Source organism: Protopterus annectens, chromosome 9.part0, assembly GCF_019279795.1.
Source record: "Protopterus annectens isolate FY-2018-M chromosome 9.part0, PAN1.0, whole genome shotgun sequence".
Lineage (NCBI taxonomy): Eukaryota > Metazoa > Chordata > Ceratodontiformes > Protopteridae > Protopterus > Protopterus annectens.
Genome location: NC_056743.1, coordinates 1,462,780,844 through 1,462,798,287, shown reverse-complemented (window position 1 = coordinate 1,462,798,287; position 17,444 = coordinate 1,462,780,844). Strand labels below are relative to the sequence as shown.

The 17,444-nt window shown below is 41.2% G+C and overlaps 1 protein-coding gene across 1 annotated transcript in view; it reads right to left on the bottom strand.

Moving 5' to 3' along the window:
• LOC122810701 (adhesion G protein-coupled receptor E1-like) overlaps positions 1–14,680 on the bottom strand; it is a 497,749-nt gene extending 483,069 nt beyond the window's left edge. The window contains exon 1 of the mRNA XM_044082266.1: positions 14,596–14,680. Within this exon, the coding sequence (XP_043938201.1) occupies positions 14,596–14,680 (85 nt within the window). The remainder of the gene's footprint in view (positions 1–14,595) is intronic.
• Positions 14,681–17,444: the final 2,764 nt, after the last annotated feature.

The following is a 17,444-nucleotide window of genomic DNA, read 5'->3' as shown; positions in this document are numbered from 1 at the left end:
TATGGATCTAGGACTATTGAACGAAAGTTCAATAGTCCGAATCCACAATCACCGAACACACTTTAATGAAAGCGCTTTAACCGAAAAAGTGCTTTCGTTAAAGTGTGTTAAAAAAATACATTACATTTACGTTTTTGCAGGGGGGCACACATCCCCTACTTTAATATTCTCACTCCAAGGTTGCATTACAGTGGGGAAAAGGGGATTTTCCCTTATCACCACTGTAGTGCAATCTCTGCAACAGGCATACTTACGCTAAAGTGCTTCTTCGGTGAAAAGCACTTTTGCACAAATATGCTCAGCCGAATCTGTTTCGGTGATGTTGCCGTTCGGGGATCCATACAGATCCCGTATATATATATATATATATATATATATATATATATATATATATATATATATATATATATATATATATACACGTCTACTTCACTTGATTGAAAGCTCACTAGACTGAAACGCCTTTCACTGAGCACACTTGACTGAAAAAAAACAGTGAGCGCTTTCACGTCTCCAGGACGCTTCATCAGACTTAACTATATATCTCCATTAAACATTCTTATATAGTATTAAAAAGGCTCCTACTGGAGAGCTGCTATAGAGACTTATCAATAAAAAGCTAACTCATTGGTATATATGAAGGAAAAAGAATTAACACTTCACATTCAACAACTACTGAAAATATTGCAATAAATAGGCATAAAAATACCTGTGTATAAGAAAATATATATAAAAGCACATAAAATATATATGCACACAAGAATTGCCAAAGAATATATTATATAATCATACAATAATATAATATCTAAGGGTGCAACTTACATCAATGTTTAAAAGGTTTATCTATTAAAAAAGGTCTCAAAGAGACTTTGTCATTGAGACCATGACCCCTGTCTGCTGATAACTTTAGCTTTTTATTATTAAGTCTCTATAGCAGCTCTCCAATAGGAGCCTTTTTAATACTATATAAGAATGTTTAATGGAGATATATAGTTAAGTCTGATGAAGTCCTGAGACGGAAAGCTCACTGTTTTATTTGTCTTAATAAAATCGCTTTTGGAATTTATTTGGAGTCCATTTGGTTGGCTTCGATTGTCGTGGTGTATCCTCCTTATATGCTGTTTGGACTCTATTTTTTTTTTGAGAGGATACTTTATCCTGTTTTGTGCTTTACCTGCTTTCTTGACACTTGACTGAAAGTTCACTTCACTGAAAGATCACTTGATTGAAACTCATTTTGTAGAAAGGTATATGCCCTTTTCCCCATTGTAGTGCAATCCTGGAGTTATTATATATAGTAAGGTGGGTCTGGGGGCACAGTACCCCACATTGGGGTGTGTGGGGGGCATAGCCCCCACATAGTTTGGGTATATACTGTGTTCTAAAAAGAGTTATTCATTATAGTTCTAAGTATGCATGTAGATGGTTTAAAATGTATAAAATACGTTAGGTGCTTTGCCCCCACACCCCCCAATTTGGGGGGATTTGCCCCACACACCCTTACAATATATACTAACTCCAGGATCGCACTACAATGGGGAAAAGGGCATATACCTTTCAACAAAATGAGTTTCTGTCAAGTGAGCTTTCAGTCGTGTGCTTCAAATGAGTTACAGTCTAGTGAGCTTTCAGTCAAGTAAAGTAGTATATATATATATATATATATATATATATATATATATATATATATATTTTTTTTTTTTTTAATTTGACTTGGGTGTACGATTAACTCATGTGAGAAGGGTATAATGTATAAAAGAAAAGAAGAGGATTACATCTGGAAAAAATATTGTACCCCCTGGCAGCTATGTATTTGTTCGGAATAATTTAAAAAGTTCACAAAACAGAAATAAACATAATGGAAAGAATGTAAAGTATAAGGCAATGTGGAATAAAGTTATAAAAAAGATAGAAATTAAAGAATAGATTAATAAAAAAAGTTATAGAAGATTGATCTTGGAAAATGTGACACTGAAAGAAATGGATGCTATTAAATTTAATGCAGAATTATTATTTAGTATATCAGTGGAAAGAAATAAGGGGAGATATTAAAAACCCATATGTGAATGAAGGAAAAGGTATACCTGGGGATTCAGTAAAGACCATGTAAGCACTCTGCAGAGCTTACATGGACTGTATCAGTGTACATAGCCATGGTTCCTCTCTGGCAGTGCGCCATAAGGGGCACTGTCAAAGGAGACCCTACTAACACAGATATTGAATCCGTGTGGGCAGTAGTATAGAGGGGTGTCAAGTTATTGTGGTTGTTCAGGAATTTCCTGGATTTATATTATGCACAGGGTAAGAATCCCTGTAATGTCCCCTGCTAGTGTAGAAGTAAGTGTGAATTGTGATTTTTTGTTTTCTCATTTTTTTTAATTTTTTTCATAATACCTGTTTGCATGGTTCTGAGCACAGCTGTGTCAATATGCCCTTGCACACATACTGCTGGCACCTGCCAGACAGAAATCTTATGTAATTATTTATTTGCAGGAATTATTATTTTTTTTTTTGTTAAATGGACATTTGTGTGGTGCAGGGCAGACCACAGCAGTGCTGATCTGTGCTTACACACACACACACACACACACACACACACACACACACACACACACACACACACACACACACACACACACACACACACACACACACACACAGCTGACACCTGCGGGACATCTAAAAAAAGAAACTGGATGTAATTAATTATTTATGGTTGTCTACCTTTTTTCTCCCAAATGCCCATTTGCCCAGCATGGCTTGTTGCATACCAGTGGTAACAAGGGAGCTAAGTAGTACATGTGTAGGTATACTGGTTATCTCACTATCCAAGTATCTAACTAGGTTGCGTCATGGCCTAGAGTCTAGCAGTTGCCGGGTTTGAATCCTGACCGGTCATAACTTTTTTTTCATATATTGCTGTTAACATGTGTGAGGTGACTTAATGGACAGTTTAATTAAAAAACAAAAGTTTTACTTGTGAGAAAGCTAAGCAATGCTTAACACTGCTTAAATATGCTCAACAGCTATTCCTGTTCGTGCAGTGCTAAGCTCTGCTAACACATTGAAAAAGCTGCAATGCTAAACGCTGCTTAAATATGCTCAATAACTGTCCTTGTTTACGCAATGCTAAGCTCAGCTAAATCATGAAAAAGCTGCATGATGCTAAGCACTCCTTAAACATCATCAATGGTTATTCCAGTCTAAGTGGTGCTAAGCACCGCTAAAACATAGTTCTGTGAGTTTCCACAATGATCAGCTAGTTTGTGCGATGCTAAGCAATGTGGTGCTTTTTATGAATGTTACACTATGACATGTAAGGGTTGGAAAACAGCCTATATTAAGGTCAATTGGCAGGAATTAACATCATTTATTGGAGTTCTACTAAGCTGTAGGTATGGCAGGTGAAGTTGGTGAGGGTGTGTGCTTTCAGGTGCAGAGGTGGGGTGTGCAAGAGTCCGGAGAATTTCTTGGACTCCTTGTCCATGATCATGAACCCCAGCTGCTGCAGGGTGAGTACCAGGGCTCAGAATGTAAGTCTGAGGCTTGGAATTGGTTGGCTAGGGACCTAACCATTGCTACTGGTATCCTCCACACTGGTGAGCAGTGTTATCACCACTATGATGACCTGAAGCAGAGGAAGAGGGGAACACTGGATACCTGGGTCTATGAAGCTTGGGATGGGCATGCCCCACAGATATTTATGTTTTCCAGTGAATTCTAAGTATACAAACTGAATATTTGCAAAACTGGTATGCATAATGATTTGTTTCACTTCCAACAGCTCCAGCGGAATGAACTCACTACGTGCAGTCTCATGCAGGGTTCCTGACCAGGATGCACCATCAGTTTGGTAAGTACGGTTAACTTTTGATAACTGTAGTGCAATATAAAGTAAACATACCAGTAACAATAAACAATAATGTAGAAAGGTAATTAATAAGGTATGCAAAAGTAATTGCCTGATAAATGTATTGCACAAATCACAGTATCAAAATAATATTGATACCCTCAATCTATAATACACAATAAGCTCCAGAGTTGGAAAAATAAAAGGAATCTTTATTAAAACAATAAATGTTAAGCACTTTTGTCCCTTTTAGCTTTTTATGGGACTTCATCAGAACAGTTAACTACTAAAACTTCTTCTTCTTCTTCTTTAGGCCTTTCCTGGTTAGGGGTCACAGCGGATCACCTGTCCGCTCATGATTGGCAGTGGAGTTTACAGTGTCAAGTTGCCAGCCTGGCACCCAACCTTCCACAGAAGGCACACACATGCACACACTCATACCTAGGGCCAATTTAGAGTGTCTAATCCACCTACAGCACGACTTTGGGATGTGGGAGGAAACCGAAGCACCCGAAGGAAACCCACATGACCACAGGGAGGACATGCAGACTCCGCACAGAAGGCACCCCAGCCGAGGATCGAACTGGAAAACCTCTTGCTGTGAGGTGGCAACAATAACTGCTGCAGCACCGTGGCTGCCCAGTTAAGTACAAAAACACAACCCTTAAATGCAGGATGTATCACAAATCAATTTATTTTGTTAATTGAGGCTTAACAATGTTAAAATAAACTTGTTGCAACTCTCTCCTAAAAAAAAAAGTTAAAAACATTTCAGTTTGGGATCCTGGATGTAGTGCCTATTAATGTAAGGGGTGGTTGGTGGAAATTAGACATTGAAGTAAAAGAATTCCAATGGATTGTTAAGTTAAACTCCCTTTCCCCCCCTCTGGGTTAAATGAATATCTTTCTCTATTACTTATTTTGAAGAAAAGAGCTATGAATTTATAAGCATTATTTTTATTGAGTAATAAGAATGTGCTTAAAATGCTTTAACTGTTTTTTAGGAAAGAGTTGCAACATGTTTATTTTAACATTTTTAAGCATCAGTTAACAAAGAAAATTAATTTGTGGTACTTCCTTTATATAAAGGTTGTGTTTTAGCAGTTAATTGTCCTGATGAAGTCCCCTAAATAGCTAAAAAGGACAAAAGTGCTTAATGTTTATTGTTTTAATAAAGATTTATTTTAATTTTCCGGCTCTGGAGCTTATTGTGTATTATAGACCCAGGGTATCAATATTATTTTGAAGTTGTTTTGTCCTTGCTACTCCTTAAAGTATAATTTTATTTGTACAATCCACAGTATGGTTCAGGGCTGTCTTCGGTCCACTTTCAGTCAAATAATGCAGCCTATTTCCATAATGCAGGAACAAAGTATATGGGTGAGTTAGCCACATTCTGGGCAGATATCATGTGCATACTTCAAAAATGTTAAGGTACAATAACAATAAAGTGCAAAACAGGTTTGTGCTTTGATAACTGCTGTCTAAAATGAAGTGAACTAGGGCTGTATTCACTGCATGTGTCTTCTAATCCAACTGCAGTCAGTTGTTACAGTAAGTGCACATATCCCCTGGAGACACAGCTGTTGGGTTCTACTCCCATGTAGCTAACTAAGCCATGAGCATCTGTGTAGTCTACTTAATGTACACAAACATACCTCTCAACTGTCATGGTTTTTTATAATGCAATGACAATCGCCCAAGCTGTCTGGTCCTTGATTAGCAGACAATTATTTACCTGGACTGCTATGTATTTGCAACTCTGAGGTTAGCATAATGGTTAAAGTGATTACCTTATAAACCGAAAGTACAGGGTTTGAGTCTCACATGGGATAATTGACTAGGCTTAAAATGGTCCATAAGGGCAGTTAGCCTAGTACTAATCTATGAATCTATGAACCTATGGACTCCATTTACAGAACACCTTGCTAGTAATATACGAGCACAGTATGTGAAACAGTTCCATGTAGGTGTGTACATGCATTTGTTAGTGCTTGGCCCATATTGTCCCATGGTAATAGCTTGAGAGGTATGTACATGCAACATAATCTATAGAAGAATTGCAGTCACTGTACTCACAACTGGCACTGCACACCTATAGAAATATGTACTAGTAGTCTGTGTAGTAATATCATCTGTGAAATTAATACTGGTATGTTTTTCTCTCTCCACCAACCCCTTATTTTCTTTAAATTATTAATGTTATGTATTATTATGATTTAATATTTATATATTCTGTTACACAACTGCATGTTTGCCTTATGTGTCACTTCACACTGGTTTGCTGCTAACATACTTACTGTTATGTTATTTATTGTTCTGTTCCACATAATATACCTTAATATGTATTTGGATTAATCAATATTATGTTCCATAGGTTCATAGGTTCATAGGTAGGTACTAGGCTATCGGCCCTGGGGCCTATACAAGCCCAGCCAAAAAGGTACCCTGGCTTTTGCCACCCTAGAAAATTATTTTCCTGTGCCACTGTCGAGCAGAGCCACATAGGTGATCCCCGCGGTGAATTTCCTATTTCCCATCCAATCATCAAGATTTTTCTTGAAGAGCGCTAATGAGGAGCTTTGTTTGATGTAGATAGGTAGTTTATCCCAGAGTATGGGAAGTCTCTGGGACAGGAATCTATCCCTCTGGCATGTTCTGTTTATTGTGGTGATAAGGTTTAGGTCCCTAGAGCGTGTAGCTTGGAGGGATTGGGATTTCTTTAAGTGGAGCATGTCCAAGAGCTCTGGGTTTGACTTAGCTTTGTATGTTAGGCAGAGATCACCTCTGAGTAGGCGATATGTGATGGAGTAAAGCTGGAGTTTTTTGAGACGGTCTGCATAGGGCATCTGTTTGAGGCCGGTAATCCTTTTTGTGAGGTATTTCTGCGGCTTTTCCAGTTGTTGTAGATGTCTTGTGAGGTACATACCAAAAGGGGTGTTGTACTCTATAATGGATCTAATGAGTGATGAGTAGAGGGGAACAATGACCTCTTTTTTTCTGGATGAGAAACATTTTGTGATGAGGTGTACCACATAGAAGGATTTCCTGACTACTATGGCAATGTGATTATCAAAGGAGAGACTACTGTCCACCTGTGTCCCAAGGTCTCTTATCACACTTTCAGTGTTAAGTATACTACCGCCTATGATGTAGTTCGTGGGTACAGTGTTTTTACCAAAGGGGATGACAATGCACTTTTTGGCATTGAGCTTGAGGCCATGGCTTTGACACCAGGCATCTGTCTCAGTGTTAATAATAACATTGGCTTGCTTATTATGAATCTTAATTGATGTTTATATCTAAATCTACTACAGCACGTCAAGGTAGACCAGTCCCTGTTGATTCCCCTACCTTGGATCCTATGGCCATGGCACCAGTTCCCAGTATGTCTGGTGTACAGCCTAGAGGTGTCCCCTCTGCTGCCCCTGCATTACCTGTGGTGTCTGGTAGTTCCACACTACAGGCTGGTGCTGGGCCCCCCTCTGGGAGCGGAGGTGAGGGGGTGACTTTGTCACCAATGATGAACTGCCATGTATGGTGCTCAGGGTGTTGTTTTGGACTTTAAGACTTTGCCTGAGTTAGATGGAGAGCATACTGGGCACCATGGTGGAGCAGCCTCATCCCAGATGTCAGCCTCTACCACTGTCACAACAGGGGCAGTGATGGAGCAATGCTGACAGTTCCATGGTTGGAGACTTGAGTCGCACTGTTACCTTGTGGAGGCACTTGAGACCACAATTCCACAATATCCTCCCCATCTAAGGTGTTTACCCTCTCTTGTGTCACATACCAATGCTGGCTGCTGTCTTGTCTGTCTGCAAAAGCTTCCACCCCTTACCAACTTACCTCCCCTAGATGTACCTATGTCCCTTCCCTAACATTCCACTCTCACCTTAAGAAGAAAAATGGACACTTCTCCCCCCCAAAAAAATATTGTCCCATACATAGCTCTCAGTTTTGCACACATGTCCACTGGACACACGTAATTTGGTCCACTTGGCATGATAATGCAGTTATGTTATCCTCACCTCTCTATCTGCAGGGGTGACAGTCAGAATTCAACTACAAATTCTGTTAAAGTGCACAGCTGTTGCTGTACAAGAAATAGATAGCTATAGTTCTTCCCTACACCTTTCCTGAACATACCTAGCTACTTTTCACTATGTTTTTTCTCCCTGCTTGCACCCCATTTCACCAGTGTCCCCCCCATTTTTCTTTTCTGTAAAGATTTTTTGCATGGCACGGCGCTCAGTGCCGTGAAGCTTAGCTATGCTAAATGGAGCTATATTGATATATGTGTTTGTAATGCTAATCACCATGTGCAAAATGTACACCTGTGCCTTATTTTGATCGCAAGACCATCACACTTGCAGAAAAGTGCATTACCCTGCCACACCACACAGCTGTTAATTAAAACAGGTAGCTTAGGCAAACAATAGTAATTGCAAGTTACTGTAATTAAGCTTGTTTCAGCACAGCTGCACATCACGCTGCATCAAGCAAACTTACTTAAAGCATAATGGAAAAACTGGAGTGTAACTAGGGGTCTAGTACAAGACTACAACACTAGAAAGCCAGACACAGAATACTGGATCTAAGTGAGGTGTTTAATAGAAGGTAAACTTGCATTTTTCTCAGCAACATGTAGTAATACACCTGCTAAAACTGTAATGGTGAAATACATGTTCAACTGGGACTCTAGTGGAGAAATACATCCATATAAAGCTAGGCACATATTAATGGCTATAATGGAGGTATGCCACAGCCTGATTGTGTGCACTTATACCTTGAGAAATATACTTTCTATAACAGTGACTTAATAGCTCAGTCTAGTAAATGCTTAACAAACAGTAGCTTTTACCACATATGGTCCTAGGGTCAAATTCACTGATGTGTAGCATTTAAATTACATTATTGTGAAGCCATAAATGAATGACTGGGTCATCCACTCTTTATCCACAAAATGCATTTCAAATACAATGTCTGCTTTTCAATGATGGAAGTCAAAGGCCGGCAGATAGGAACACAGTTGACATATCCCTGTAGCAACAACATAAAGGACATAAAGTGTCAGGTCACGCATTAATGTGCATTCACAGAAGTTTTGTAACTTAGGTAATGTATTAGGTCCAGTAATATCAGAGTGCAGCATATAATCATATCATAATTATATTACAGATTACCACAGCTGCACAACTAACATACACATATGGAGGTACTGCTAGTAACAAGGACTGCCAGCACACACATTATAAATGACTATCAAAAAGTTACACATGGCCTCGCAGTTGCCCAAATGCTGCACATAGTGGTATATTTACTCCCTATGTTGCTCAAAGACACAACAAACATGTTACATACTACTCAGTTAATGATACTGTTGGGTAACATACTTACCTTAAACACATGCCTGAATTTGCAGTGGAATGGGTACCCTCAATCTGGCTGTGCCTCTACTACAAGGCTGCCAAAGCTCCTACACTTACACTTACAGCTTGATGTCCTCTAATGTGTTCACACTCTCTGCCAATGCCTGTTGCCTGCAGCATCAGCTGCAGCCTGTAGAACATACATCTGTATGTAAAAAGCAGCTGCTAAAGCCGTACTGTCTGCGATGATGTAGTATTCTGACCCCAGTAATTTCCAGCACACTATAGCAAAATGGCCTTCTAATCTACATGAAGGCCTTATATCTTCTCCAGTGGTTGCATGTCACTGGTTGATTGTACTGCAAATCAGCTATGTTGGCTACAATTAGCAGTTCAGAACCACAGACTGGTTAGGAGCCAACCACCTGGTAATAAGAACCATGTTAAAAAGGCAATCAGCTAGCTAGGGACCCATTCTGTATGAGACATTCTCCACACAGAAAACACATTGGCAAACATTTATATATCTGCATATATCAACATAGGAGTATTGTACTCCATCAGTTATGTAACCTTTTTGTTGACAGCATGATGCATATGTGTGAATATACTTAGGGGCATGAAGTTTACAGCATTAACCCTTTCTTAGTACTATAATGATGACATGTCATTGATCTTTAGATTTATTACACCTATGTCAGGATGTGCAGTACATTAAGGCTGGAATGTTGTTTGTCAATGTGGCACATTGGTCTTATGAGCAATTGCCCTTTATAGTGGTTATAATAGCACATTCCTATTTGTTTGACACTGTTGTTCTGGCATATTATCAGAGGGGGTTAGCCCCTAGAGGCCACGCTACAATGACCTCCTGTGTCAGGGAATAGCTGACTAGTATCCACAACCTTATTATGTTTGCACACTGAGTAATATGACATGTGTGATCAAGCAGAGGTTATTCACAATCATTCTGTTTTTGATGTATCTCTACGCAGTGTAGTTCCACATGTGATCCTGACATGTGTTTCCATCTTGTTGTCTTTTAGAAAACTTGTATGCCAGAAGGAGTGCCCATTTTACAGAGGCCACGAACAACATCATCCAAGAGGGCCTCCACCAACACCATGAGATCCTACTGTCCAGGGGAGGCAAAACAGGGAACAGTGAGCAACACTGTGGGCTGGCCTTCTCCGGGATGTTAACACCATAGGGCACCAGAACAGGAAATATGAGTAGGTCTGACACCTTAGCAACTGATATAATCAATGCTGCATGGAGAAAGGCAGCAGATGTGGCCAGGGATCATGCTGTCAATGGTGGAGGGCTGTAGTGCAAAAATCATTCACAGCCACTGAGGAATTCTTGGTGAACCTAGAAACACATGACAGCTCCCAGGAAGCCATCACAGCATATATTGTGTCTGTGGGGGCCACAGTTTCCACCCCAGAGTAGCATCCAGGTAGGCTTAGTGTGCTCAGCATTGGAATGCTGTTGCATTCAGTGTGTCAGGGTGTACATAGTTTGACATAGGTGTCAGGTTTTTGTCTTTTGTGGGGGGAAGACGTTTAACTGCAGTTTGAATGTCATGTTCAGATTCTGCTTAACATAAGAATTAACAAAGTAGCTACTGTAAATGTGAGATATATGTATGTATTAGTCTATTGCAGTGCAACATGTTTTGGTGTTTACAGGGGTTCTCCCTCAAATTTTCACAGGTCCATCAAGTATTGGACAAGGCTGTGGTTCTGCTACAGGTAAGTACAACACTGTTTTGTTACAGATGTAAATTTACTGCAATGTATTCCCTAAAGTGTCATCCCAGGCCTGCTGGCTGGATTGATGTACTGTCGGCACAATTTCCAGTTGCACAGATATTGTCTGTCTATAAGCAATTTAAAGTCAGACATATGCCTTGTAGGTGTGAGCACACTGATACATTAGACAGTATTGTCAGGAAATTACAGATTGCCATATGTGTCAACTGTGCAGAGTTTGGACAAATGTCAACAGAGTACCTAATTTTTGCTCTATAGATTCTTGTTTAATGAGCTTTTATTTACAAGTAACTACAGATGTTGTTTTACAAAATGATGCCTTCATGCCCTACTATATGAGGCTGGAGGTTAGATAAGTCTGTAATAGTGACAACAGTTTATAAAGTAGAACATATATTGCAACATAGTATTACAGAGTGTAATAGTGCAGGTATTAATGTACTGCTTTTCCCCTTTTTATCACAGGTGACCAGTGGGGTTTGTCCCTCTCCCCCTTCATAACCTGATGTCAGTGTCTCTACAGACTCTGATTATCATGGTGGCCAAAGTGAGGCACAGGTGGGGTTGCAGAGGTTTACATCCCTCTTCTGACTCATTATCACTGTGCACAGTCAGTGTACCCACACTTACCCAATATACAGAGGCTACATATATTGGACAGTCAGAGGGAGGGGACATTAAACAGGAAAGTGTGGCAACTATGGCTACAGTGAGTGTTGATACTGGCCATAGCCAAACAGCTGGTGAGGTACCACACAGACAGATTGCTAGGGTTGCTCGTAGGAGGCCTCCTGTCTGTTCCTTGCAGGTGTCTCATCATGCATCACTCAGCATATATTTAAGGAAATCATGGAGGCACAGGCATGTTCCAAAAAAGACCTCCAGACAAATGCTCAGGGTTATGTATGCAGCACAGTCTGACATCCGTGTCTGCCTCCACAGCATTGCTGATACCCTGGATTGATTCACTGAGGCAGAGGACAGGTGTTAGTCAGAGACAGATCACAGACTATCTGTCTTGGAATGCACATTATCTGTGATGGAGCTTCTGGATGGAGTTGAGCATCGGACTCGTAGATGTAGGTCAGCAACTACATCTGCTGAGAGTCCATCTGACCACACAAAATCACACTTCTGTAGTGGCAGTACATCCAGTGCTCCAGAGGGGAGTGTGCTGTCCACACTAAGGCATGCCAGGCCATGGGCTCTTGGTCCTGGATTGTCCCATGGAGAACACAGTCCCAGCAGACTCTTGGCAGAGCCAGTTCCCATGTTTGAGGGTGAAGACGGTGAGCTGTTAGCTCTACAATGCACCATTCAAAGTTGTCCAACATACACACATGTAGGGCTAGCACTATGCTAGACTGTGTATACATAAACACTCACACACCACTTTCACAATCACGTCACCTACAGACAAACACAGCACATTTCTATGGCCCATCTTGCCTGCTTCCCTTCCTGACTCACACTCCTGCACCCCCCCCCCCTCACAACACCCTGTGCAAGTGATGATACCTGTGTCACATCCCTGTCATCCATGTCATCAATGCAGGAAAACAGAGCTATGCATCTGATGCACAGGGCAACTATATTAATTACTATGTATTTGTGTAATACATTGATGCCTTTGATATGCTACTTGTACTGCTCACTGACAAATACTGTATGCTAACATATATAGTGAGTAAATCAAATAATTCTGTGCATCTTACATTGTATAATGTCACAATGGTTGTATACTGACACAATGAATCATTTTCAGGATTCTGTGGCAAACACCTATGGATACATAGTGGCAATAAACAGAAAAACATCACAGCACAGGGTGGAATCTCAGCACAGCAGACAACTGTCATCACAAAGGTACAGCAGTATAGGTGCATGGCTCCATAGATTCATATGTGTATTAAAGGCTAACAAGGACAATGACGTAATTCAGTCTACTCATGCATCCCTAATATCTGGAGAGGTCTGATACCCTTGATAACTGTGTTGGCATGTTGTCATGAGCTAAGACATCTACAGGCTGTGGTGATGGAGATCAGCCATCTACAATTTCCTTGTGTCCATTACAGACATTTGTCCTTCACCAGTTATGATTGCCTTGTTCTGCATCCCATTATCTACCATTATGCATCCCATTATGATGTGTTTTACAGTGGAGGTGTGCTTCACATGCATGGGAAGTCTGTTACATATAGGGTGTAGTGTCTGGTGACATACCTGTGTCACCAGCATGTACTATTTATACCGCAGTAAAGGCGTGGTGTGTAGAACAGTTAATATATGTGTTAGTCCTGTTTTGGATAAGCAGGAGGTACACAGTGGGATCTCACACCTGTCTGCATGGCAGCCATACACCTCCCCTACAAAGGATGTAGGAGACAGACTACAAATTCACAGCCTTGATAGGGTCTGCATAGGACATGTTAGCTAAACTATGTATAGGTTTACCAGGGGACCTCTCTGGCTCTTACAGTTATCAGATATGCCTGTGAAGTGATGTACCAAAGGTGCCATTGCACTCAGTAATAGGTGTGTTGAGTGCCAAATACAGTATAACAATGACAGTCTGGATTATACATGCCATTCTTTTCTCTATATGTTGTACAAAACTGAATGAATCCCCACATCTTAACAACCAGTGACAGTCAAAGGCTAGATCACTGCCTGTGTCCATACGTCCCTGAGTAATGGGTCAACTGTGTGCAGTGTGCAGACAATACTATATGTTCCAGGGGTGGATGACTTCCAATAGGATATGATTGTGCATTCCTTTGGATTTGCTATTTGTCAGTGGCTCTGACAAAAACTAAATGCGTGTCTCAGACCATCCTGGATAAGTGTTGCTTTTGTGTTGGATTCAGTGTCATCACCTAAATTGCAAGCATCTGCAAATGTAGTCAGTCAAAGGTCACTAACAGTGGCTGTGACTGCAGAGAAGGGAATGGCTAGAAGGGGTACTCCATGAATGATTTCTGACAGACATCCACTGGTGATTGGCCTCATTTTAGTGGTGGACTACCCACTGTTATCTTCCTGGATAATGACTATCACACACTTGGCTATCCAACAGTTGACATACTACTATGTAAATAACTTATGCAGTTTTTTTATCAATGCCTGATAGCCTAATATTCTCAAATGATTGTCAGGCCATGGCATATGGAGTGAGTCATAGTCACCTCATCCATTGCATAGCTTAACACTCAGTTAGGTCTACCAGTTAGGGGTAGGCATGATCTGCCCTTGATCCACACAAACTGTGTTTGTTCCAGTGTCTGTAGGTATACAACATTGTTACTGATCATTTCCAAGTAACTCATGTCATGGCTTTAAATGTCAGACCACTGAGGGATCTGGGGACAGTGCTTGGCAATGCATGTTAGTTGTTCTCTGTGCAACTATGTATTGCAGGTAATTAGATCATGTTTTCCATAAAATAGTCATCCAAGAGTCTGTGTCTGTACAGACGACAGACAAACAACAGAGGGAAAGGTTATATGTACACCCTGAGAAGGTAAGGTGGTAGGTTTACACAGTATTCTTCAGCTGGACACTAGTCAGGCAGTGTGTAGTGAAAGGACACAATTACCTTGTGAAGAAAGCGGAAAGCGGTGCTGTTGCCTGGCTACTACTAATGCTGCTCTCACCTCAACCACTGTCTCCTGGGATACCATGCTCCAATATTTTTTCTGCCAGCATGAACAAATCATTACTAAGAAGCTCATGATGAGAAGCAGGACACAGCATGTTAATTCATCCACATACCTGTCCCACATCATGCAAGGCTCTGTAGGTTTCTCATACCTTTTCCAGGTAGATGCCTTGATTAGCAACCTGAGCACTCAGTTAACTTTTGCATCTATTATCCTTTCTGCTCCAGGGTTGGTGGTATTTCACAACAGTACTGACCTGATGGTGAGTAGGACCACAGCTGCAGTGTCACAATATAATGTGCAATGTCTGGTGGCACAGATGTCCAAGGTTGCTCCAACAAGCACCACAGCAGTGGTGATCCATGTTATGCGACAATTTCCCTGAAATTCATGCATCCCACCCTTCAACAGCTTAATGGTGGATATCTGAATGACATGGCTCTGAGGCCTACTGCAGAGAAGTGGCCACCTTTAGATAAAGTGTGCACACCTGTCACATGCCCTAGGTATGTCATACTTTACAGTTATGTACCCAAAGCACATGTCTGTGTTCCCACATCATGTCACACAATATCCAGTTTTCTGTGTGTTTGCTTTACAGGCAATGTAGACATGAAAGGCCAAAGTCATGTCTACAAAGTTGAACAAGTCCTCTGTGCATGCACAGACATCTACATCCTCACTACAAGGAGTTCTTACAAACACTGTTTTAGGCTGTCAACCCTAGGGGTGTAGCAGCTTGACCCTAACTTTGCTGGATCTCCACAGTGTCATATTTATAAGTAGGGTATTGTGACCAAGCCTACTAACAGAATTATGGTTAATCCAAGGGCCAATTGCCTACCAAAGCACTGTAATCACACAACCATGTTATAGCACACTGTGAGGTGCTGTATTACCTTAGGGGACCTACATCAATGTGACAACATGTTACATTTCACCATGTGTCATGACACTGCCTAATGATGGCCTGCTGTGACGTACACAGAAGCATGACTATACTGTTAATGGCATTATCAATGACTGCTGATGAGATGTGGAAAGTGTCCCCACTCCCCTACTCCTATGTCACAGAAATACAACGTGTGAGAGATGTCACTGTATTACAAGCCTTGGTTGTATGGCATGTCAAACACCAGTCGATACATATGGCAATGAGGATTTTGACAACATGCACAGCTCACTTCCTGATTCACCCACAGCTCAGATATCGGCATGTATGGAGCTCCTTACCAGACACATTTCCAAACAGCAGACACCTCAGATACCCAAATGCAAGCTCAATACACATAATCATACCACTGGAGAACATGGTATGCATAACAGCTCGTGCACCACTGTCTCACCTGTCAAACACCTGAGGAAAACTACAAAATCAAACCTATTATTCATAGGGGATTACATTGTGATACACATTAATGTCCATGTCACCAGGCTACATATGGGAAAGGTCACAGCTGGCTGGCTGAGGGTTAACACAATATGCCATGCCACACATTGACGCAAGTCAATGGATATTAGGTAACATAATGATTACATCATAGTTCCTGCAGGGGTGTGGACCTCAAGACATACATCACCGGACTGTAAGCAGACACATAACTGAGAAAAGACACTATGTGTCTCTTGTGGGTATGCCCATAGCTTTCAGCTGCATTTGACCCTCACGTAGGATGATGACTCAATACACATGGAAAAATATGGATGTCAATAATTGCCTTAGCACGTGGTGTCATTGGAAGGGGATCCATTACATGTCTGCCTGGGATGAAGTGCTCAATACCCTTCGATGCTGTGCCAGAGATGGTCTTCATCTCACATCCCTGGGATGTTGAGTACTGGTCAAGGCTGGTGACATCCCCAAAGTGCATCTTAGAGGCACTGTCTGCAGGGAAAACTTTCCAATGAGAACACCATCTTCATACTACATCTCAGTTATGCTGCTACACGCTAGGAATGGCAACACTAAACTGCACACTGTGGAAGGTGTCCCCACCTTGGAATATGCAGACATTTGTGTAGTCACAGACACCTGGGTCAAGGCTGTGGACAGCATCACAGCCATACTAGGCTACACATCCTTCCACATATTCAGACCTGAAACTGACAATGTGCAAGGTAATGCAGGTGGTGTTGACATATTCTTTAAGGGTAGATACACATTCAGATTTGCTGAAACAGTGTGATTTCCCAGAGACACTGCAGATGTTATTCAACACTGGAAGCGCATGTAATCAAGCCATTGCCAGCTACAGGAGCAGCTCATTGAATCCAGACACCCATTGGGCTTATTTGACTACTTGTGTCTATCCATATATGTCAGTACACCATGGTTTGGAGTAACATTAAGTAACCACCTGCTGTGTTGGTTAGTTGTGCTGAAGCTCACTTGCCCAAAGGTTAGTCCACATCCTTAACTACAATGCCCTGGACCAGTGACGTGACATCCCTACAAGGGGAGCCAATGTAGTGCATCACGTGTTTACCAATATGGGTGACTACTGCAGCCCCTTGACTGTGAGGGCAACCCTGGTGAGATCTGGCTACAGATTAGTCTCATTAAAACTAAGTATCACCCCTAACCCCATTTCAGAAAATACAGTAGTATAGTTCAACAAAACAATTGATTACCTCCTATGGGATGGTTTATATACCTTGATAGCCCCTCTCCCCTCAGATGGGACAGGCAAGTATGCAAACCTCTACACCCATGCTGTATGCAAGCATCAGTACAACTGCATAGACTCGGCTGTAGCTGACAGGAGGTAATACGCTCCTCATAGCA